The following is a 22,259-nucleotide window of genomic DNA, read 5'->3' as shown; positions in this document are numbered from 1 at the left end:
CCTTGAGCATGCAGCTTTGGTTACACCCTCCCACACTCCCCCAGTGGTAGGAGCCACAGGGAAGTGGTGTGCACTGGACAGGTGGACTTGCTCTGTTTCCCTTGTGGTTCCTGCAGCTGCAGGGCATGCAGGACGGCATGACCAGTGCTGGCCCGCAACACCAGGCCACCTGGCGAGCCCCAAAGCAGCATGCCCACCAGGAGTCTCTGGTCAGATTGCACAGTTATTCCATCTGGGACTGGCCTGTGGACTGCGAATGTGAGACCCTTGGTGTAAAGGAAATATAAGGGCATAAAAAAGCTCCTTCTTGTTAGATGAGAGAGAGAGATAAGCCCTTACATTGTAAATTGTATTATTATTTTATTCATATTACCCTAAGTTCTAGAACAGGACTCCATTGTGCTAGGTGCTGTACAAGTAGAATAAAAATAATCTTTTCCGCCCCTCTTCTCTCTCTCTCTCTCACCCCCCCCCGCCCCGCCAAAGATCCACATATACTGCCCAACTCTTCTCCCACATGCCAGAGAAGTGTCCTGACCACCTCCCACCTTTATGGCCTTCTTGCAACTCCCTGGACAAGTTTCCTGTCTCCAAACCAGTCCCTTAACTGACCTGCCACTTCAGCAGAGGCTGTCCAGTCCTTATCAAGCAGCCTAACTCACCTGCAAGATCAAGTGACCCAACTTCTGCTTAGCTGCAGAATTCACCCACAGCCCCATCCGTGTGACAAGCAGCCCCAGTAGGGAGGGGCAGGAGGGGCTCTGCCCTATGTGAACTGTGCACCTATCCGGCTTGTTTGTGTTTTTATAGTTATGTGTGTCCAGCGGGGTCCTCCAGCCCTCATGCTCCCAGCAATGCCTGCCCCCCAGGAACATTCAGCAACCATTTCGGTCTGTTTGATAAGTCTCAGTGTGAAACGTGTCCTGCCAGATTCATCTGCACGAGAGGTGTGTAACTTCCTGGACCCTTGCATCTCTATGGGAATAACCCAGTGCTGTGGGTCATTGGACAGCAGGGTTTCCAGTCCTTGTGGGTCTGTCTACACATCACACTATGCTGCATGTTCGAACCCAATCCCTACTTCTGTCCACACACAAATCAGTCTGACTCCGATCAATATAAGTATCAAACCTCAGGTCCTAGGACACTCCTAAAGGGCTGGTCAGAGCCTATGTCCTGCTGTGACTTGGTCCACGCCTGTCATTCTGCAGTGTGACCATAGCCCAAGCCACAGACCTGCCAGAAGATGTGTGTCATGCAGTATGGACATCTCAGCATGGCTGTGAGACCCAGATCCAGCAACTGTAAACTAGGCTGCGTCTAGACTGGCATGATTGCCTCTTCACTTTGACCACTCTTGTTGGACATCAGACTCTTCAGAGTGTTGCCTGCAAAGTGATTCTCTGATCATTATAATCCCTAGGTCTTAGATAGCCCCTTTCATCCATAGATTGCAAAGCGCTTTACAAAGGAGGTCTGTAACATTATCCCCATTTTACAGAGGGGCAACTGAGGCACATAAAGATGGAATGGCTTGTGTATGAGCCACCCAGCAGCTCAGGGGCAGAGCTAGAAACAAAACCAAGGGCTCTTGAATCCCAGTCCAGTGCTTTGTCCACTATGTTGCATTGCCTCTCCTTATGGCCAGTCTTGTATTTGCAGGAACAGGGGGGAAGCAGAAGCCCCCTATCCCATGCCCAGTTGGCCACTACTGTCCCCCAGGCACAAAATATCCAGCACAATACAAGTGTGCCCCTGGTACCTGGAGCAATAGGACAAGCCTGGCATCAGAGGAGGAGTGTTTGCCCTGTCCTGCAGGCTGGTTTTGTGTGGCAGGAGCTCATGTGCCTTCCGGGAGATGCAGCCCAGGGCATTACTGCCCAGATGGTAAGTAGAACCTAAGCAGAGGAGGAGGAATTTAGCTCATTTTTGTGTTTAGTAACTATGAGCACACAGATCATGGTGTTCATGCATTTGTTCATTCAGCCCGTGGTTTGTACCAACATATTTCAGCCTGTGGGTTGATAGCAAATGGTGCTCTCTGAGTATTTGATATTTGAAACTCAAGCTGTTTGGACTGAACATGTAGGTCACGTGGTATTTTCCATTCCGTTGTTTGCATCAGCATACAGTTTAGGATCAAGCTTCTGGTGCAAATGCATGTGATTCCAAATCCAGAACTGGTGGCAAACTTTCTGCAACATCCGCCATGTCAGTGATTACTCATGTTGGTAAACTTGTTCACCAAAGTATTCCTTAGATCTAGGCAAGGAAGCGCCTTTCCATTCTCTCTCATGTAGTGAGAGGGGCTAATGTTAGGATTTCCATCACCTCCTCATCTTTGGGAAAGGTACACGGACAAGCAGCCAGTTCCCCTGTCCTGCGGGAACCTACAGTACCAGGCTGGGAAATGGCCAAGTAGAAGACTGCACTGCCTGCCCTGTGGGATCATACTGCACAGAGGGAACCTCCAAGCCAACTCTCTGCCCAGTGTAAGTCAATTCTGTGTTGTGCAAAAGAGACCTTAAGACCAATGCCTGACTCGTTTGAGCAGGGCCTAAAGTGGGACCTCAGAACATCCTGTGAGCGTGCACATCCTAAGTGGGTGCATGCTCCGTAGCAATCTGCATGTTTCTGGGTGGTCAAGGTTTGTGTGAATTCCATCCCAGGTGGGATGTTTCCCATGGCTCTGGATATGGTGCATTTGCTCAGTTTGTCTGGGTTTCCTCCTCTGGGGTCTCCCCTGTATTATAGCCAAGGAAAGAGCAACACCCACACTCTACCAAATTCACTGCCATGGGTGACTCTGCCTCCTCTCTTCTATCCTTATTCAGGGGAACTTACCGCACCGAGCAAGGAGCAAAGATGGCCACAGACTGCGTCCCCTGCCCTGGAGGATACCGCTGCCCTGAGCTTGGCACAGGGGTTCCCCTAGTATGTGGCACTGGCAGCTTTTCAGTAAGTGGCCACTGATTCACTCTAGTTGCTGTGCAGCAGAAGAAGAGTGGCAGGGCTGGACGTCCAAACTGTGACCAGAACAGTCTCTCCCCTTTGGGTTTAAAGGCTGGGTCTGCAGTGAACTTTTGTCTCAACATTTCTCAACCTTCCATTGACAAGGGAGGGAGCCATCGTTCAACGAGGCACTGGCATTAGTGTTCTATCCTCTAAGCAGGCTCAGAGCCGGTGTTTAAACTGCCCGGGGCCTGTCTGCACAAGTGCTCTCTCCAACAGAGCTGCACTGATTGGAGCAGGATGGTGGGAAATGTTACGTAAAATACAGACAAGGCCTAGCAGCAGGATCTATTCGACAGTGGGATTGTCTCTTATGGAAAGCAATGACGAAGCGTTGTCATGATTTACATAAAAGCTGGCTCAATGAAAGGCCTGGACAAGGAATGATGCTGCAGGTCCAGAGTTCTGGGTTGCTGCACAGACCAGTCCTAACCCCAATTTCCATTATTATGAATGCAAGTTAATGGAACAGCTGTAACCACAATCCATTTGCCATGAAAATAGCCATTGTGTTAATAGGTTCTGGTTTCATTTGTTCCCCTCAGCTGGCTGCTTGCAGTTTTGTAGATATTTGTAATTTTGATGGGTTTTTTTCCCTTTCAATGTCAGCTGCTAATTATTGCTGAGGAATGACAGGAGCAGGCTTCTCTGTTCAGACCCTGCTCCTGGGGGATTTCAATGGAATCAAATATTCATTTGACTGTGGAAGGCAAAACAATGGGTCAGGTCCACAGAAGGGGACAACGGGTGAGAGAGCTGTTCCAACAAACAAAGCTTGGTGTATTCCTTATTTGTCTGTCAGTAAGCTGTAATGAATAATTCTAGCGATAATTACCAAATTTCCATATTGATGGGAAACTGGCATGTCATCACTATCAAATCGCCCTACTATCTCCACCCGGGCCAACTTTCTATTGCTGCAGAGATTTGGTAATTATTGCTGGAACTATTCATTAAGATCAGAGGGGAGATAAATGAATGGGACTTATGTATGACAGATAGGCCTAGATTATCTCTCTGTTGTGCCTTCCAATCCTGTGTGACATGGAGAGGCTCCGGGAAGAGAGGAACAGGGGATTTCTGTGTTCGTCTCCTTTTCTATTATACCGATGAAAGCTGTTGGATTGACAGTGCTGGAGAACAAAGTCCTTTATCTCCATATAGGCCATGGGCAGTGGCAGGGGGAGCATCCTAGTTGAGGCTCAGTCTTTCATGCTTTCAGGGTAAATAAACTGAATTGCATGTTGTTTCTGATAGAGGTATGTTCTGTGAGACCTTTTAATCCTTTGTAGGTATTAAAGCTGCCACAATACTTTCTATAAGAGCAGGGTTAAAATCATAGAATACTCGGACTGGAAGGGACCTCGAGAGGGCATCGAGTCCAGTCCCCTGCCCTCATGGTTCCTCGGGCTCGAGTTGTTCCACTCAGCTGCAGTATTTCTGGGGCAATTTGTCTATCTGCATGCAATCCTCCAGCCCAGAGCTGCATTCATTTGCAAACTGTTCTGCACCTGGATATATCTTAGAAAATGCTTTGGGTTCCTTTTGTGCTATGAAAATGGGAACTATATCATGTGACCTCTATGCTATAGGACCCAGGCTCTGCCTCCTGCTTTCCCTGTCTCGCTGGACACTACTGCGCTGATGAAGTCACAAGCAGAGAGGCCATGCTGCGTGCTATGGTTTGCCCTGCAGGCCTGCTGTGCCCTGAAGGACAGGCAACCACTCCAGATGCCAGTGGAAATGCCTGCCCGAGAGGATACTACTGTCTCCAGGGTGACATTGTGAGCGGATCTGCTTTGGTTTATTGTTATTGACCGTTCTCTGATCTTCTGGGCTTTGCTGGTGGGAAGCTAGATTAGAGTCAGTCTTGCTGTGTGAGTCCTTACCAGCACTAGGCTATTTAATCTTTTTATTTCGGTTTTCATGATTTCATGGTGTTCAGAGACCTTAGTGTTTGCTGCATACAAGATTGTGCTAATTTTGGGTCTCTTTACCTTCCCCTCTGACTTCTTTCTTACCTTCCCAGCTATATTTTTAAGGATGTTTTTAGTATTTTGGTTCCTCTTGGTAGACATTGTATTCAGTTTTTATTAATATTATATATTATTTGCTTGTAAAACAATGCACATCACCTCCTTGCTGTTATTCATACCTCATCCACATTGAAGCCATTCCTACCATACTGCTTTCAAATAACTGAATTAAGATATATGTTTTGTAAAATAAAAATATGCTGTTTTCCTTCCTTTTTATTTCCCTCTGTCTATTTGTCCATCTGTCCTTATCCTGGGAGCTACTCAGGGTAAGGACTAGTCTATTTTAAATCTGTCAGGAACCCATCACACTGTGGGTGCTGCTGCCAGCAGATCATTTTAATTAAGACCATTAAGAGATGAAGTTATGTAATACCTGGAATAATAGGATTCACTTTCATTTATGTATTTCCTTATTCATACAGTATTTGCACCTAAGCTCTTTAGTCGTTATCCAGGGCCTTACTGTGCTAGATGCTATAGAAATACAATAAAAAGACGGTTGCTGCTCCAAGGAGCATAAATCTCAATAAGAATTCTAAAATCCAGAGTAAGGTCTATGCAGTTGCATTTCATCCGACCCTCTGTTAGCCAGAAATGCAGGAACAGAGTTGGGAGCTTAGGGTACGTCTACACTGAATCCCTAGTTCGGACTAAGGATGCAAATGGAGATGACTAAAGTAGTTAATGAAGCAGGGATTTAAATATCCCGCGCTTCATTAACATGATCTCGCCGGTGCGTTAGTTCGAATTACAGCTGATTCGAACCATTTTTTGACGAGTAACGTTAGTTCGACTAAGGGCTTTAGTCCGAACTAACGAGTCCCGGCGCGCACTTCCTGGTTCGAATCAGCTGTGATTCGAACTAGCTCGCCGGCGAGATCATGTTAATGAAGCACGGGATATTTAAATTCCTGCTTCATTAACTACTTCGGTCGTCTCTGTTTGCATCCCTAGTCCAAACTAGGGATGCAGCGTAGACGTACCCTTATAGCCTAAACATACCCCTTTGCAGAATAGAAAGATGGAAGAATCCCAGCTCCAGAAGATGGCAAAAGGATTCCCAAGGGCCCAACAGTGTCTATTAAGGACTGGAAAGAATGGCAGGAAAATGGCTTCCTAAACCAGTGGACTGTGCATGTGAGCACCAATCCACTTGGTGAAGCATCTAACCCTTTAGTTGGGTATGTGTGTAGCAGCACCCTTGACGCCTTGACAGATCATCACAAAGTTGAGTGTAGGTTTATGCCTGTGAAATGTTGATGCCTCCCTCTGTTCCCCTCTATCATCCTCACTTCTGCCTGACAATATTCATTCCCATATTCTTCTTCTCAGACCCCGAGCGGGACTGGTGTGTGCATTCTGCAGTAGGAGGATGCGGTAGTGACAATGCTGTGGTAAAGAGAAATCTGTTTCATTTCCAGGACTCTCATGCTACACCTTGCCCTAATGGAACCTACGGTGAGCAGAAGGGTCTGGGCAGAGCAGACGAATGCTTGCTATGTCCTGCAGGGAAGTATTGCTACAGGGAATGGAGAGAGCCCCGAGGAATTCCCCATCCGGTGAGTGCCCACAGACCTAACAGGCCTCCGACAGTGACTCCGTTCAGCTCTTGTAGGGCTCAGGTCTAAGGGATCCACATCCAGGAAACCAACCCACAAAAGGGACCAACCCCCCAAATAAACCCATCTTACTCTGTGTAAAAGTTTTACACAGAGGAAGTTCATAAGGTCTTCCCACTTTTCATTCAGAGGTATGCACAGAGATTGCTCCTACTCCAGGTAACAATTATTTACACTGGGCTTGATAATAAACAGAAGTGTTTTATTAAATATAAAAAGTGGGATTCAAATGGCTGCAAGTGAAAACAAATCAAAGTAAGTTACTACATTTGAAATGAACAAAAAAGGCCAGTTAGTTCTTATCCAAATCAGAGTTAATCTTTACTCTGGCCAGGGTCTACAGTTACTTTAAAGTTTTTGTCATCTTCTTAGGCTGGGCCAGACAATTTCAAAGGCCAGCTGAAGACAAAGGACTGATGGCTTCCCATTGCTTAAATAAACTTTTCCCCAAGGCAGGAACCCTTTGTTTAGCACCCTCCATCCCGCTGGAAAAGTACAAGGTTCAGGATGGATTTCAATACCAGCTGGCATTGTCACATACCTTTCTAGGACCAACCATAGTTCAGGCTGATAGGACAAACAGGACCAATCACAGGTCATTGGTTTGAGTACTGAGTCATTAAGTACTTGAAGAATTACTAATAGCCCTCATTAGCATATTTATAAGAATAAATAGATTCACACTTCATAATTCTAACTTTATATACAAGAATGACACATGCATAAAAATAGGATATAGAGATTCTGCAGATTGTAACTTTAATACCGATATGTTACATAAATAGTTTTTGCATAAATCATCTTTGAGTTATGCATATTCATATCCATAAGCCAATTTTCATAAAGCATGGGGGGCCATGACAGGGGCTTATTTGTGATCGTTAGCCAGATGATCGTCTATCCAGTGCTCCTGTGATGTGATGCTCTAATGAAATACAATCCATGAAAGATACCCCAGTTGCCAGCAGCTGGTGCCTGTCTGGTTCTAATGGATTTTGGGAGCTGTCATTGTGCCAGGCCCATCTCCAAAGACCTGGGACTCTTACATCAATAAGAAATATAAGGAAGAAAGCTGTAGTAACAATAATTAGATGGGAGGTTCAGCAGCATGGAGAGTACCAAACTTTTAGCTGAAAGAGAGAAGTTTGTCAATGCCGTACTACCCTTCCCTCCTCGGTGGGCATACGTTGACACTATGCAGGAGCATGCTTCCTCCTTGCTTGAACTAGCTCCTTAAAATTGGTGGGTAGCCTGGGCAGTAACTTGGGCTTGTCACCCAAGAATAAACCCACACAGCTGCATGGATTAATAGTCAAGCAGCTAGCCTAAGCTGCTGTGTATGTGCTACCTCCCTGGGGGGCTTGCATGTCTGTTCTAGCTGCTCTGGAAAAGGCTTTCCCAGCTCCACTGTAGATGATCCCTGAAGGCAGCGTCTCAGGCCCCAGAACTCTATAGGCATCCCAAGGGTCCCATCACTCCACACTGTGGCAGGAGTGAACAGGAGGATCCTTTTACCTGCAGTGGGCTGAGATCAGGAGACAGAATGAGGCTGATGTTCTGCAGTTAGGTTCTCTTGAACATTGCACCCACTCTTGACTTTGCAAGGTCATTACCCTGCCCTTTGCTCATGCAACAGCTTCCCTCTTTCCATCCACCAGCAATGCTGCCTTTGTACCTCAGCCAGGCCCCTTCTTTCTCCCATCCCCTGTATCACTGATCTCCTACACCTCCGTCTGCTCTCTTCTAGCTCCCAAGCTTCCTCCTTTAACAGCTTATATTGTGGGATATGGACTGTGTCTAACAACTGGTCTTTGTACAGCACCAAGCACATTGTCAGCACTCAACAAAATGAATAAAAATAAATAAACAAAGAGCTGGTGGATATTCTTCAAAATTTGAGATTTTGTTGACTTTTTTTCATCAACATTTTGACCGATTCTAAACAAAAAGGGCAAAATTTAATTTAGAAAATGTTATGGGGTTTGCTTTTTCTTTTTCTGCCCATTTCCAATAATAAAATAGAAGTTTCTAATTCTGGCCAAAGCTCAAGCCACTTCTTATTGTAACTGAATTGATTCACTCAAAACAGCAAGGACAACCCAGGACTGATGATCCCTTTTGTTTCCCAGACTGGAGACTGTCCCGCAGGATACACGTGTCCTCCAGGGACTGGATTCCCCTTCTCTTTTCCATGCCTGGCCGGCTTTTACTGGAATGGTTCTTCTGTGGAAGGAGGAAATACTTGCAAACCATGTCCTGCAGGGTACTACTGTGATTCTCCTGCCATGACCCAGCCCAAACCATGCCCCGTAGTAAGTTGTTCCACTGTGGTTTTGTAATAAATGAGGTGGCAGGTGGGGCAAGTTCAGGTTTCTTTAAAAGCTGTTAGCCCTGTAAGGAACTGGCTTTGCTTTTCAGGGTTCTTACTGTGCCACAGGCAGCTCCCGTCCTGAGCCCTGCCCGGCGGGCACTTATGGTACCAGGAAGAAGCTGGCAGCATTGCTAGACTGCAGCCCGTGTGGACGTGGATTCTACTGTGCTGGTCAAGGACAGACGGGCCCCAGCGGCCTCTGTGAGGCTGGGTTCCTCTGCCAGGGCAGAGCAGTGACGCCGGTAAGTTGCGTGTTAGGTCCTTCTCCACTCAGAGCTGGACTCCATTTCACTGGCTAGGTGTGACGGACTCCAGGGTCAGTCTGCCCTGCAGCTGGAAGCAAGCTTCCCACATTGTCAGGCTTGCACTAGGTGGCTCCAGCTACTACCTAGAAGTAGCTGTGTGGATGTTGAGGCACTGCTTGGGCCTACAAACCCAATGGCTGCGTCTAGACTGGCATGATTTTCCGCAAATGCTTTTAACGGGTCTGTTTTCCAATTTCAGTTGCCTATGGATGGCGTGACAGGTGATATCTGCCCTGCGGGAGCATACTGCCCACCTGGCTCCCCCTTGCCTACACCCTGTCCTCCAGGGACCTATAGTAATGTGAGTGGGTTGAGGAGCCTGGAGCAGTGTTTAGACTGTCCACCTGGGTGAGTTTTCCATCCTGCAGAAGAACATTGCTCAGTTTTACAAGGATGCCGTGTGACTGCTCTCTCCTGCTGTAAACGCATGTGATCGTCAGAGACTCCGCAGTGAGGGACCCTCAGCGTGAGACTGATCTCTTTGGCTATTCACATGCTTAACGTTAGGTTTGTTGAATCCAAAGTGCAGGATCCCAGACCCAGAGACTCTCCATCCGATTAATGTTAGACCCTGTCAGTGAGAGACCGTTTGTGGTGTAGGCTGGATGGGGTATTCTCCCCATTGTTCAGTGTGTGACATTCCCATTGACAGCCAAGGCTTCCAATGGTTAGAAACTGAAGCCAGCTAGAGCAGTTCAGACAGGAAAAGGCATAAATCTTTAACAGTGAGAGTAATTAACCATAGAACAATTCATGGTGGATTCTCAAGATGGGATGTTTTCCTAGAAGTTCTGTTCTAGGGATTATTTTAGGATGCTTGCTGGCCTGTGTTACGCAGGGGGGCAGACTAGATGATCACAATAGCGGCTTCATTTCCCTCTGCTGATCAGCATTGACAGAGCCATGTAGTTTAGACACACCCTCTGGCTACGTCTACACTGGCCCCTTTTCCGGAAGGGGCATGTAAATTTCACCAGTCGTCGTAGGGAAATCCGCGGGGGATTTAAATATCCCCCGCGGCATTTAAATAAAAATGTCCGCCGCTTTTTTCCGGCTTTTAAAAAAGCCGGAAAAGAGCGTCTAGACTGGCCCCCATCCTCCGGAAAAAGTGCCCTTTTCCGGAGGCTCTTATTCCTACTTTGAAGTAGGAATAAGAGCCTCCGGAAAAGGGCACTTTTTCCGGAGGATCGGGGCCAGTGTAGATGCTCTTTTCCGGCTTTTTTAAAAGCCGGAAAAAAGCGGCGGACATTTTTATTTAAATGCCGCGGGGGATATTTAAATCCCCCGCGGATTTCCCTACGACGACTGGTGAAATTTACATGCCCCTTCCGGAAAAGGGGCCAGTGTAGACGTAGCCCAAGTGTTCTAGTAAATGCTGTCAGTGTGATATCTGGTGTTGTTTGGTCCGTGCAATTTCCTTTGTACTTTATTATGAAGGGGACAATAAGTCTGGATAAGACCCAAAGCTCAGAGGGAATCCAAACCATCCCTTCACCTTGGTATTTTACATTACTACATTCTTGTGCACCCTGTTTGCAGCCAGTAAGATACACAACAATATAAGAAAGACGTATATGATAATATTTGTGTTCCACCAAGGAACTGGAATCTACCAGGAATTTCATGAGACTATCTCCTTTGTGAAATTTTCCACCCAAGGTCATGAAGCTAGAAGTTTGTGGGCTGTGGGGGGAAGAACCTGTGAACATTAGTGAGTTTATCTGACCACTACTGAAAAGTTTTGGTTCATGTTTCCTTAACAGCTACTAAGAGGAAAGAAGCTTTATTCTCTCTACCAAACTGTTAAATGTAGAAGTTTACTGTCTTGATTAAAATAATTACATTCTGAAAAAAGAATAGCCCATCCTGTGTAATCCCTACAAGACCCATGCACATGGGTCCTATGTGCTTCCAATCAGTTAATGCGTCCTTTATTGTTGCAAGACAGTGCTTTCCTGTGGCGAAAGGAACTATTTTTAATTATGATTTGTGCTTTTCTCCATACCCAGGCTGTACTGTGATGGGATAAACAGCCAGGCTCCCACCGGACCCTGCAAACCTGGCTACTTCTGTACTGCAGCTGCCAAAACTGCCCTTCAGCAGGTGGTCATGGAGGGGCATTATTCTCTGGCAGGGGCTTTCAGACCAGAACCCTGCCCTCTTGGGAGTTTCCAGCCTGTAAGTGCCGTGAACTAAGTTACACCTATTCTGGGAACACAGAAGCCTTCAGAGTCTGAATCAGTAGAGCAGATATTTAAGAGATGTTAGCACCAGACTGAGTGACTCTGCTGGCTTCAGGTTTTCTCTCAAACTCGACACTCACCCCAGGTGCGACAGACTAAATTCTGCCCATGTCTGGAGTGGGGTGGAAGAGGGACAGTCTGACCTGTGGTCTGGGACAGGGAGCTGCTCTGATATCTTTAAATTGCCTTGGAAACCTTACCCCTGTTGGTCCTAGCCAGACACATGGGCTGCGTCTAGACTGGCATGACTTTGCAGAAATACTTTTAACGGAAAAGTTTTTCCGTTAAAAGTATTTCCGCAAAAGTGCATCTAGATTGGCACGGATGCTTTTGTGCAAAAGGGCTTTTGTGCAAAAGCATCCGTGGCCAGTCTAGTTGCAATTTTGCGCAAGAAAGCTCCGATCGCCATTTTAGCTATCGGGGCTTTTTTGCACAAAACAGTTCTTCCCTCTCTACGCTGGCCCTCTTGCGCAAGTATTCTTGTACAAGAGGGCTTTTTCCCGAGCGGGAGCGTGAAAGTATTTGTGCAAGAAGCACTGATTTTGTACATTACAAAGTCAGTGCTCTTGCGCAAATTCAAGCAGCCAGTGTAGACAGCTGGCAAGTTTTTGCGCAAAAAGCAAAATCTTGCCAGTCTAGATGCACCCATGGTGTTATCCACAACAGGGTGTGCAGCCTTTTACACCTGCACTTCCTTTCCCATTGCTCGCAACCCTCATTTTGAATCAGTGGGGACTCTAATGCTCAGTTCCTGCTGTTTTCCCTCTAGGCCCTTGGTCAGTCTCTGTGCAGGAAGTGCCCAGAGGGAACATTTTGCAATCAGACAGGCCTGGCCGAGCCTGTGACTTGTCCCAAAGGACATTACTGCCCAGCTCAGAGTATCCTGCCTCTCCCGTGTCCAGTGGTAAGAGTCAAGTGTGTTTCCTTCCATCTGGACGTTCTTCCTTGGAGACTTCTTGCCCTCAGAGGGCTTCAGTTGCTCTCTCTGTGCAGGGCACCTATATGGACATGCCCAGTGCTACAGGAGCAGGATCCTGCAAACCCTGCAAGGCAGGCATGTACTGCAGCACAGCTGGTCTGGCCATGCCTGAGGGGCTCTGCCAGCCAGGACACTATTGTGCTCAAGGGTCCAACAGTACCTCACCTGTGAGTATTGGACTGGCCGATGGAGGCCGCCCTTCTTACGCAGCATGAAGTGATTCAGGCACAATATTAACCTGTTTCCTTTGTTCCAGGTGGGACTTCCTTTTGGTGATCTTTGCCTAGCAGGGTATTACTGCCCTGCTGGCACGAAACACCCGAGGGAGATGCCATGTCCTGCTGGAACCTGGAATGAGAGGAGGGGAGCCCATGATGCCACCTGGTGTCTGCCCTGTCCCCCTGGGTTCTTCTGCAACGTGGCAGGTCGAGCTTCCCCCGCAGGGCCTTGTGCACCAGGTAAGACATGGTTTCGGCTTTTCCAACCCCCAGGCAGTTGACTCCCCCCGCCCCGTTTTAATGGCTATTGTTTTCTGCTGGGTACCCTCCCACTGCTGCAGCAAGACAAGGTGTGTGATGGGATCCCTGCGTTCTCTGTTTCAGGCTATTACTGCACAGGAGGGACGCAGACCCCAAGGCCCTTGGATGCTGTGACAGGCGATCGCTGTCCTGAAGGACACTTCTGCCCAGCAGGCTCAGCGGCACCTTCCCCCTGCCCAGATGGGGACTATAGCAATGCAACAGGTCTGGAGCTGGGGAGAGGGACGCTTTGCTTGTGCTGCTCTCTACGTGGGAGGGATCTAGCAATCCAGCTTGCACAGCATGGCCCCCGTGGTAGTGTCCTGTTTCCCTATCACAGTGCAATGAGCCTTCCAAGCCGAATACTTGCTGGTGTAAGTGAATGGAACACTTCTAAAGTCCAGCAGAGCCGTGCCTCCTGGGAGTCAGCCGTGTGCCCAGCGTTCACCCCTACAGAGTCATAAAACCCCCTCAACGGCAAAGCCGGATCTCACCCATTCTGACTGGCGTGGGGGCAGTCCCATGCAGGCCTGCTGCCACCGGGACAAAGGGAATAGTTGTCCTGGGCCCCAGGGCTGTAGCAGCAGTGACAGCCAGAGCCACAGGCTCTTTAAATTATCGCTCTGGAGCGCCAGGCTGTGCGCTCTGGGCAGCACTAAGGATTGGGAGAGGCGCATCGCACCCCACGCCGCACTGAAGGCCAGCCGCCATTGGCCCCACCCCTGGCACCCTCGGCCCTGCCCCTTCTGGGAGCACTGAGCCGGACCCCACACACACACACACTTTGCCCAGGGGTCCACAGAGGCTGTCAGCTCCACAAGGCTGAGACACACAAATATGTCTCCAAATAGCTCCAGGGCTGTTGCACTGTAATGGAATAAGGATGCCGCAGTTGATGGGGATGCTGTGTGATGGGGAGATGTCCCAGAGGACCACGTTCCATACATGGTCCAAGTCCCAGAAGCAAAGTGGCAGCTATGTTGTACATTAACAGAGCTGTTAAATACTCAACCAGATTTCCTCATCCATTAAATGAGCAGAGCTGGGGATGAGTAGAAATCCTCTTCCAGGGGCTGCTAGCCTTCTGGGTAAGCACTCCGAAAAGTAGATGCTTCTGCAAACTTCCTGGCCCTGCAATCCAAGGCTAGAACACTTGCTAGAGCAGGCTACCTCGTGAGCTTTCCAGTATGTCTGCAGACCAGTGAAACCAGGAAAGGAGAGGAAATACCATTTTTAGGGTATTTCCAATCCTGTTTCAAGTCCAGAACCAGGCAAGACAGAGTCCTGCAGAAGTGAGTCTGCTCAGTGGTGCTTTTTCTTTCCTTTCCTGAACTGCCCTCTCAGGTCAAGACAAATGCTTTCCCTGTCCAGCTGGATTTCACTGTCAGCGCGGCATAATTCACCACTGTCCACCTGGCTTTTATTGTCCCGAGAAGACTGGAATCAGCTTTTACCCTTGTCCAGCAGGGACTTACAACCCATCTCATGGAACCAGTCAGGCTGAAAAGTGCCTGTGGTGCCCAGCAGGTAAGGAGCCCTCTGAACACAGTAATTGTCAGCTCTCCCATCCTGTGGACCACTCTGAAAGAGAGACACCACTCCATGTACTACCTCTGTTCCCACGGCCAGTGTTGCCAATTGGGGAGGTCAGTGGTACAACCCTTTAGTCAACGTTTTTGCACTTCCTTGCAATTCTGTAAGTTGTGGGGTGGGGGCTGACTACTTTTAAGCAGCAGTTGTGTACTGGATCAGTACAGGTGCTGCCAACGTGATCCAAAGCATCACTCCAGCTGCATGGTTACTATGCCGCTCAAATTTGACCCATATGGCCCTCCATCACAGCAGGGCCAAATTGTACTGCAACCTGGTATGCAGGGAATCTGTCCCAGTACAGCAGAGTGCAGGGAAAGCTGCTGAGAACTCAATTCCTGGGAGCATGGGCAAGAAAGGGGAAACTCCACACCAGAAGAAAAATGGGGATCCCGGCAGGAAGAAAGAGGAGGAATGAGCAGCACCATCATAGGGGTCCTGCTGGGGAGTGCAAAGACTAAAATTCCCCCACCTCCTGAGAAATGTCTGAATTTGGGTTAGGGGCTGCTGACCCACAGAAAAATCAGTCGGGGGCCCACACAAGTGAGAAGGCAAAAAAAACCCCAAAACCCTTAGGATATGTCTACACTAGCCCCCTAGTTCGAACTAGGGAGACTAATGCAGGCATTCGAACTTGCAAACGAAGCCCGGGATATAAATATCCTGGGCTTTATTTGCATCTTCCCGGGCGCTGCCATTTTTAAATCCCCCTTAGTCCAAACTCCGTGCCCGGCAAGATGCAAATGAAGCCCGAGATATTTAAATCCCGGGCTTCATTTGCAACTTCAAATGCCTACATTAGCCTCCCTAGTTCGAACTAGGGGGCTAGTGTAGACATACCCTTACTGATGTGAGAAGGAGAAAGACATTCCCCTGGCACATCAGAGCTTGGTGGGGTGGGGCAGGCTGTGTGGGTGGGTGGGTGGGTGGGTGTTGGGCAGGCTGTGTGGATGGGTGGGTGGGTGTTGGGCAGGCTGTGTGGGTGGGTGGGTGGGTGTTGGGCAGGCTGTGTGTGTGCGTGCGTGTGTGTGCGCGCTACAGCTGCACAGAGGGACGGCAGAGGGGCTGGAGTGAAGCACAGGCTCCCCCATGCTGGGGTAGGAGGGAGCCCAAAGCCTTGGAGGCCAGATCCAGCCCCCAGGCCTTAGGTTCCCCACTCATGCCCTAATTAATGCATTTTACCTCCACAAAACAAATATATAATAAACAATCCAATCAAAACATACTTACTTGCTATCTGTAGTGTCCCCGTTGTGAATGGGTGTCTGCTAATGCCCTGGGGGAGATTAAGAGGCTCTTAGATCCATGATGTCTCATAGGAGCACAGTTTAAATGGGAAAGATGGTGAGGCTGTTACGGGATCTCTCACTGATTCCCCCTCTGCCTGCTCAGAAGCGCAAACTGTGCGCTGGATCTCTCGGTGCTCTTTCCACTTACATGATAATCTGTCCCCTGTGTGTTTCTCCAGGGATGTTTTGTGGAGAATGGGGATTATCCTTCCCAAGTGGCCCTTGCGCACCAGGATTCTTCTGCACAGCAGGTATTTGATGTAGCATTCCCATGGGCAAAGGGAGCAGAAGAACAGGGTCCTTTGATATTTTTCTTCTCCCTATTCCCTGAGCTCCTCTGCCCTGTCGGTTTAATTTGTCCTGTCCCCTCCTGAAAAGAGACATTGCAATCAGGTTACTGAGGCATGAGGTTGGTATAGAAGCTTTCAATGGGAGGATGCTGGTGTGAGATTAGCATGTTGCAATGCAGTGGGAAGCTGGAGCAGTAGCATAAATACGAGGTGATGACAGAGGTTTTGGAACAGGAGTTCATAATGATGGTGTTGGCATGGTTTGTTGGCATAACAAACAATATAATCCCTTAAATTATGAGTGTTTATTTGGCAGGATGTGGCTAGAAACTGTATTGACTCTTGGCAAGTAATGGAAATTATCTGTGAAATACGGGAGGTTGATTCTGGTGCATGAGCAGATGCCTCAGCATCTCTGTGATGCTGCTCATACCAAATCAGAATTCAGATTTCTCAGAGCCAGGGGCTGCAAAATGAGAGGAGGTCAACAGCAATTCTGGGCTCTGGCTACAGCCTGTGCTGCTAGTCAGCACAAAACACTCTGTAGGTTTTGTTTACCAAACCACATAGGTTTCTCGCTGATGAGTCTTTGTGCTCCAAAATATTGGATGGGTTTTCTTCAAGCCCCTGGATAGAATCCTAGAGCTGGAAAAGACCTCAGGAGTCATCAGTCCAGCCCCCTGCCCAAGGCAGGACCAATCCCAACTAAATCAACCCAGCCAGGGCTTTGTCAAACCGAGACTTAAACGCCTCCAGGGACGGAGATTCCACCCCCTCCCTAGGTAACCCATTCCAGTGCTTCACCACCCTTCTAGTGAAATAGTTTTTCCTAATATCCAACCTGGACCTCTCCCAACTGCAACTTGAGATTCATGTGATTTCATGAGATTCTCAGTATTGTGTGTGTATGTGTTGGGGGGCAGGGAGGGGATTATTAAGTTTCTTTCTAGCTCTCATGGTTATGGATCAAAGGCTGAAAAGTGATGCAAGTGCAGCCAAAGGCCTCTGATACCAAGACACACATCAAATCAAACCTATTAAAAAGGTAACAGTTCTCATGGTTGTTTGAGGCTTGAACTCATGGGCTGCGTCTAGACTGGCATGATTTTCCGGAAATGCTTTTAACGGAAAAGTTTTCCATTAAAAGCATTTTTGGAACAGAGCATCTAGATTGGCACGGACTGTGCCAATCTAGACGCACTTTTCCTCAAAAAAGCCCCAATTGCCATTTTCGCGATCGGGGCTTTTTTGTGGAAAATAAATCTGAGCTGTCTACACTGGCCCTTCTGAGCAAAAGCTTTGCGCAAAAGGGACTTTTGCCTGAACGGGAGCAGCATAGTATTTCCGCAAGAAGCACTGATTTCTTACAGTAGGAAGTCAGTGCTTTTGCGGAAATTCTAGCAGCCAGTGTAGACAGCTGGCAAGTTTTTCCGGAAAAGTGGCTGATTTTCCGGAAAAACTGGCCAGTCTAGACACAGCCATCCTGTATGGAACTGTTAGGCCTGGCCACACCTTAGATTAGTTTCAGATCTTTGCCCATGTGTGCACTTCACTCTTTCTCTCTCAATTCTCATTAATATTTTATTGACATGGAGTCCAATTCTAAGATTTTCCCCTAGCCGGAGTCCAGTCCAGACGGAATATTCAGAAACAAGTATCTATCTGTGATGTTTGCATCTCAGTGCCAGGAGAGCTTGGGTTAAACGCAGTACATCCCTCTGTGTATGCCAGGGGAACCGAACTTACTGATTCACATACGATCACCCTCAGAGGTTCAAGTGCCAAGTGCACTAGTTTGGAGCTTCTGCTCTGTGGCAGGAGGGTGGGGCTTTGGACTTCAGCCCAGCAGGAGATGCCTGCTGGTGCTCAGGGCTTCAGCAGAAGCAGCACTGAAGCCCTGAGCCTTGGCAGATGCTTCCTGCGATGCGGTAGCCCCTAGACCTCACCCCCCTCTAATGGGCAGAAGCCCCTAGTCCACCACCCCACTGCAGGGTAGAAGCACCCCAGTTTGGTAAGTGAAGAATAGGGGGGAGGGGCTCTGCAAGCCACATTTTGCCTGTAAAAGAGCCACATGTGGCTCATAAGCCATAGTGTGGCCACCCCAGCACAAGGCCCAAAGAGGCCAAAGGGTTGCAATGTTTGTCGCTTTGGATTTATTTCCCCTTTGTATGTCAATACAGGAGCCAGTACGTCAAACCCTGATGGAGCCACCAATACAAGCACCGGAGGCCCATGCCCACCTGGGCACTTTTGCCCAGCTGGCACCAGCATCCCATTGCCATGCCCTGTGGGCACGTTCTCTGACAGGTGAACTCTTTGGCTGTGGTCATGCTGGTTTGGAAACAGAGGCTCTGTCTGTCTGTCTTTCTCCTGGTGTTCCCAAGGGCAGGTGCGCTATATGCATTCCTTCCCCACTTCTGTGGTCTCTCCCCTCCCCTCTAGGTGGTTTCTCATGCTTACTCTTTCAGCAGCAGAGTGCAATGGTGCATGGTTCATGGGGCAGTTGCCTATATTGACTATAGGAGCCTGAGGGTCAAGGCTTGTTGGCAGTGCTAGTTTCAGCACATTGGTGATACAGCTGCCCGACTGTATGCAATGAAGCACAGGGCAAGGTCCAAACCACACTGGGGACAGCGTGTGACTGGAAACAGGAACAGACAAGTACTGGTGGTTGGGTGCCAGGCAGTGAGGGGTAGGTGGTGGGATTGCCGGGGTGTTACAGAAGCAGTGGAGCTGTATCATGCTGTGGTTTCTGGATGGGAGAAGAGTGATCCCTGCCCCCATATGTATAAAGAGCAGTGGGTGCTGTAAAGCAGAACATTTATCGCAGCACATGGTGCTAGGTGTTGGTGGCTAATGGGGATTAGCTGCAGCCTGCCATCTTTCCCAGCTATGCCTCAATTGTCCCCCCAGGCTCTACCTCTGGCTAGAATCCAGCTGCACCGTGTGCCCACCTGGCTATTACTGCAGCTCAGCCGGCCTCGCAGCCCCGTCAGGACCCTGCTCAGCTGGCTACTACTGCCTCTCGGGAGCCTCCTCCTCATCCCCAGAAGGTCAGGGTGTCACTGAATGAAGGTCTGAACAATTTTAAGCCAGGGTGATTCCCTGTAAGTGGTGCCGTCCCCCGCTTACGGCGTTCACTATCGGGCGGAAGGCATTGCTGCCTAGACTCATGGGGCCCAACATAAAGAGCTGAGGTGTAGGGCTGACTTCCCAGCATTCCCTCCACTACCTCTGATGTCTCCCTCCCTAACGACTCTTGTCTGCCGCACTCAGCTTCTGGATCGCTGTCACCAGCAGAACAGTGCCCGATCTTTTATCTGCTTACTCCCTTGTATGTGTTTGGCTTGGCTCTTGCATGAGCCATGTGCGTTGCCCACTAGGGAAGGATATTGGTAGCAACCCATGCACAGGTGTTGGGCAGCACACTGCAATATCCCAGTTGTGGGTCTGTTGGGCATTGCACCCGGTTAAGTTCATGGGAAAAACAGAGGGAGGCTAGATATAGGGTGGGACTCGGCTCAGCCTTGCCTGTGAGGAAGGGCTGTGTGCACGCTGCACTGATCGTTCCCATATGTACATGTGTAGACCTCGATTAGCCCACTTGTGCCTTTATTTACCTCTCACTCTCCCTCACCCTCCTGTGCCGGCATGGGTACCAGGGTCTGACCCGCGCCAAGTCTCCTCATTTAAGTCCACTCCTCAGCGTTCAGCTCCTGAGCCAGCCTGCCCCGACTGTGCCCAGGGCTTCTCGCACCGCCTCCGACAGCAGGGAGAGGGGGGTCCGGGCCCACCCTCACTCACGGACCCCAGCCCAGGGCCCTAAGGACGTGGACCTGTCCAGGTCCGGTCCAGCTGGCGGGACTTCCCACCGTAATACGCCCTGCCCTGGGCTGCTTCCTCTCCTCTCTCCTGGTCTGCCTCCCTCCTGTCCCTCCTGAGCCTGCCTCTGGAGCCGGAGAATATTCGAGGGGGTGTAGCCCCATGACTCCTCTCCCCTCCCCTCTCCAGTCCGGTCCCTTTTGATTCTTAGCGCCCTGACATTACAACATGCCAGGGCACCTCCCCTCTCAGCGTCCTCGCGGCCCGAGAGCACACCGAGCATGCCCCGTCAATGCCCCACCCCATCCCCTTTTGGCCGGAGTCCGGGAGTTTGAAACGAGGCCGCGCCGCGCCTGGTCTCTCGTCGTGCCCCATACAGAGCCGGCGCCGGGGGACTTAGAGTGCGGGGCCGCGGCGCCCCGTCACACCATAGCTCACATACCCTGGAGGGTGCTGTCTGGTCATTTTCTAACCTGACACTGCCTCCTCTCCATCTCCCTTGTGGGATCACAAGGAACACAACAAAAGAGATGCACCCAGTAGCTGGGCACAGTCTTTGTTCCCACGGCTTTTCACTTTCTTCCTCATAGATGTATGGCACAAAGGAGGACCTTGCCCCATGAGCCACTTCTGCCCAGAAGGGACCAGCTACCCCTTTCCCTGCCTTGCAGGGACTTACAACAACCTCACCAGACAAGCTGTGTGTTTGCCGTGTGCAGCTGGCTACTACTGCCCTGAAAACACCACCAGCTACTATGCCTACCCCTGCCCACCTGGCTTCTACTGCCCCAAAGGTGAGACGCAAGCCCTGCTCCTGGGCCAACAGTGGCCTCTGAGAAACGAGCTAGTGGGTCTCAGTACAGTTCTTCATGAATAAGTGTCTGGATCACACAAATCATGAATGCAACTGGCTGGAATCCCCCTTATCCACAACCTCAGGTGAGACCAGAGACCGACTGGGAATTGCCATCTGAGCTACCTCAACAAGGGCAGCGTTATTATGCGAGAGCTTATAGGAGGGCTTGTATTTATGTCCTACAAATACCACAAAAAATTATCTTTATTTCTAAGCAACAAGGTTCGCTACTGAGTTTCCTTGCCCCCGAGGTTACTATAACCCTGACCCCATGACCCAGAGCCTGGACAGCTGCCTGCCCTGCCCTCCAGGGCACTACTGTGGGAAGGAGAATTTAACGACTGTGTCGGGGAAGTGTGATGCAGGTGAGTCCAGAACCGTCTGGCTGCATGTTTCAGAGGGCGGAGAGGGCCCTGTGAGGTTGCTGCTAGCTCATACACCCCGTTTATCCATTGTAACACAGTGGGTTGCCCCGCTGCTGCAGTTCTCTTTGTGTTTTCATTGCGCAGGCTGGTTCTGTGTGTCGGCTGCATGGACCCCACAGCCTTTCGACCTGGATAATTACACCAATGCCAACTGCCTGTGTCCAGCCACAGCCACCGGAGGGAAGTGCATGGCTGGATTCTACTGCCCCGCGGGCAGCCTGGAGCCCATTCCCTGCCCTCCAGGGTTTTACTGCCATGCGTCAGGTGAGGCGACAGCCATGCCAACTGGGGCGGAGGATAGAGAGATGATGCAAATATTTGTCTCTGTTTCCCAGTCAGTTTGCTATTCCAGCCCTGCCTTCAGCCACGGGGCTCACCTTGAGTTCCCATCAGGGAGCAGGGGACCTGTGATCTATCCCTGACTGTTACAGGCCTCTCCATGACCTTGGGTGAGTCACTCAGCCTCCCAGCCCAACTGTCCAAAACTCTTGGCTCTAAAAGGCCAGGGTGTCGCCTCAGACTCATTCCACTCTCGGCTTCCATTTGGGCTGGAGATAGAGCTGTCATGGCCGGTCGTTCATTTCCCCTGCTGTTTCTTTTATTCTTTCAATGCCATTTTGGTGTGTTTAACATGAGCTATTATTAGTGTGTCACAGACTCACAGGTCAGGCCTACTCGTGGCCCCGTAAGATCCCCAGGGGGATCCCCCTTCAGTGTGACAGCCCCTTCTCGGGGTTCTCTTGGGGGTCAGCTCCTTTAACTCATGGAACTGCACCTCTCTGAGCCTTCAGCATGCCTGTCTCTCACTGTGGGTCCCCTCAGGGAGTCTCCTCACTCTGGGCCCCTGCGGCCTCCACTCCCAGAGGCTGTCTCTACACTGGCATGAATTTCTGGAAATGCT

At 49.6% G+C, this 22,259-nt stretch overlaps 1 protein-coding gene across 1 annotated transcript in view; it reads left to right on the top strand.

Moving 5' to 3' along the window:
* The window catches only part of LOC102455781 (uncharacterized), a 133,811-nt gene that overhangs the window by 22,615 nt on the left and 88,937 nt on the right, over positions 1-22,259 (top strand). Inside the window, exons 8-28 of the mRNA XM_089773316.1 lie at positions 811-947; positions 1,663-1,887; positions 2,351-2,492; positions 2,835-2,958; positions 4,605-4,796; positions 6,473-6,610; positions 8,800-8,982; positions 9,089-9,283; positions 9,546-9,694; positions 11,356-11,524; positions 12,359-12,493; positions 12,583-12,735; positions 12,825-13,026; positions 13,171-13,311; positions 14,431-14,613; positions 16,145-16,216; positions 18,436-18,562; positions 19,169-19,308; positions 20,668-20,871; positions 21,149-21,298; positions 21,443-21,622. Coding sequence (XP_089629442.1) covers positions 811-947; positions 1,663-1,887; positions 2,351-2,492; positions 2,835-2,958; positions 4,605-4,796; positions 6,473-6,610; positions 8,800-8,982; positions 9,089-9,283; positions 9,546-9,694; positions 11,356-11,524; positions 12,359-12,493; positions 12,583-12,735; positions 12,825-13,026; positions 13,171-13,311; positions 14,431-14,613; positions 16,145-16,216; positions 18,436-18,562; positions 19,169-19,308; positions 20,668-20,871; positions 21,149-21,298; positions 21,443-21,622 — 3,341 coding nt within the window. The remainder of the gene's footprint in view (positions 1-810; positions 948-1,662; positions 1,888-2,350; positions 2,493-2,834; positions 2,959-4,604; positions 4,797-6,472; positions 6,611-8,799; positions 8,983-9,088; positions 9,284-9,545; positions 9,695-11,355; positions 11,525-12,358; positions 12,494-12,582; positions 12,736-12,824; positions 13,027-13,170; positions 13,312-14,430; positions 14,614-16,144; positions 16,217-18,435; positions 18,563-19,168; positions 19,309-20,667; positions 20,872-21,148; positions 21,299-21,442; positions 21,623-22,259) is intronic.

This window comes from Pelodiscus sinensis, chromosome 25 (genome assembly GCF_052426305.1).
Source record: "Pelodiscus sinensis isolate ZL-2025 chromosome 25, ASM5242630v1, whole genome shotgun sequence".
Classification (NCBI taxonomy): domain Eukaryota; kingdom Metazoa; phylum Chordata; order Testudines; family Trionychidae; genus Pelodiscus; species Pelodiscus sinensis.
This window is presented reverse-complemented; position numbering and strand designations above follow the sequence as displayed.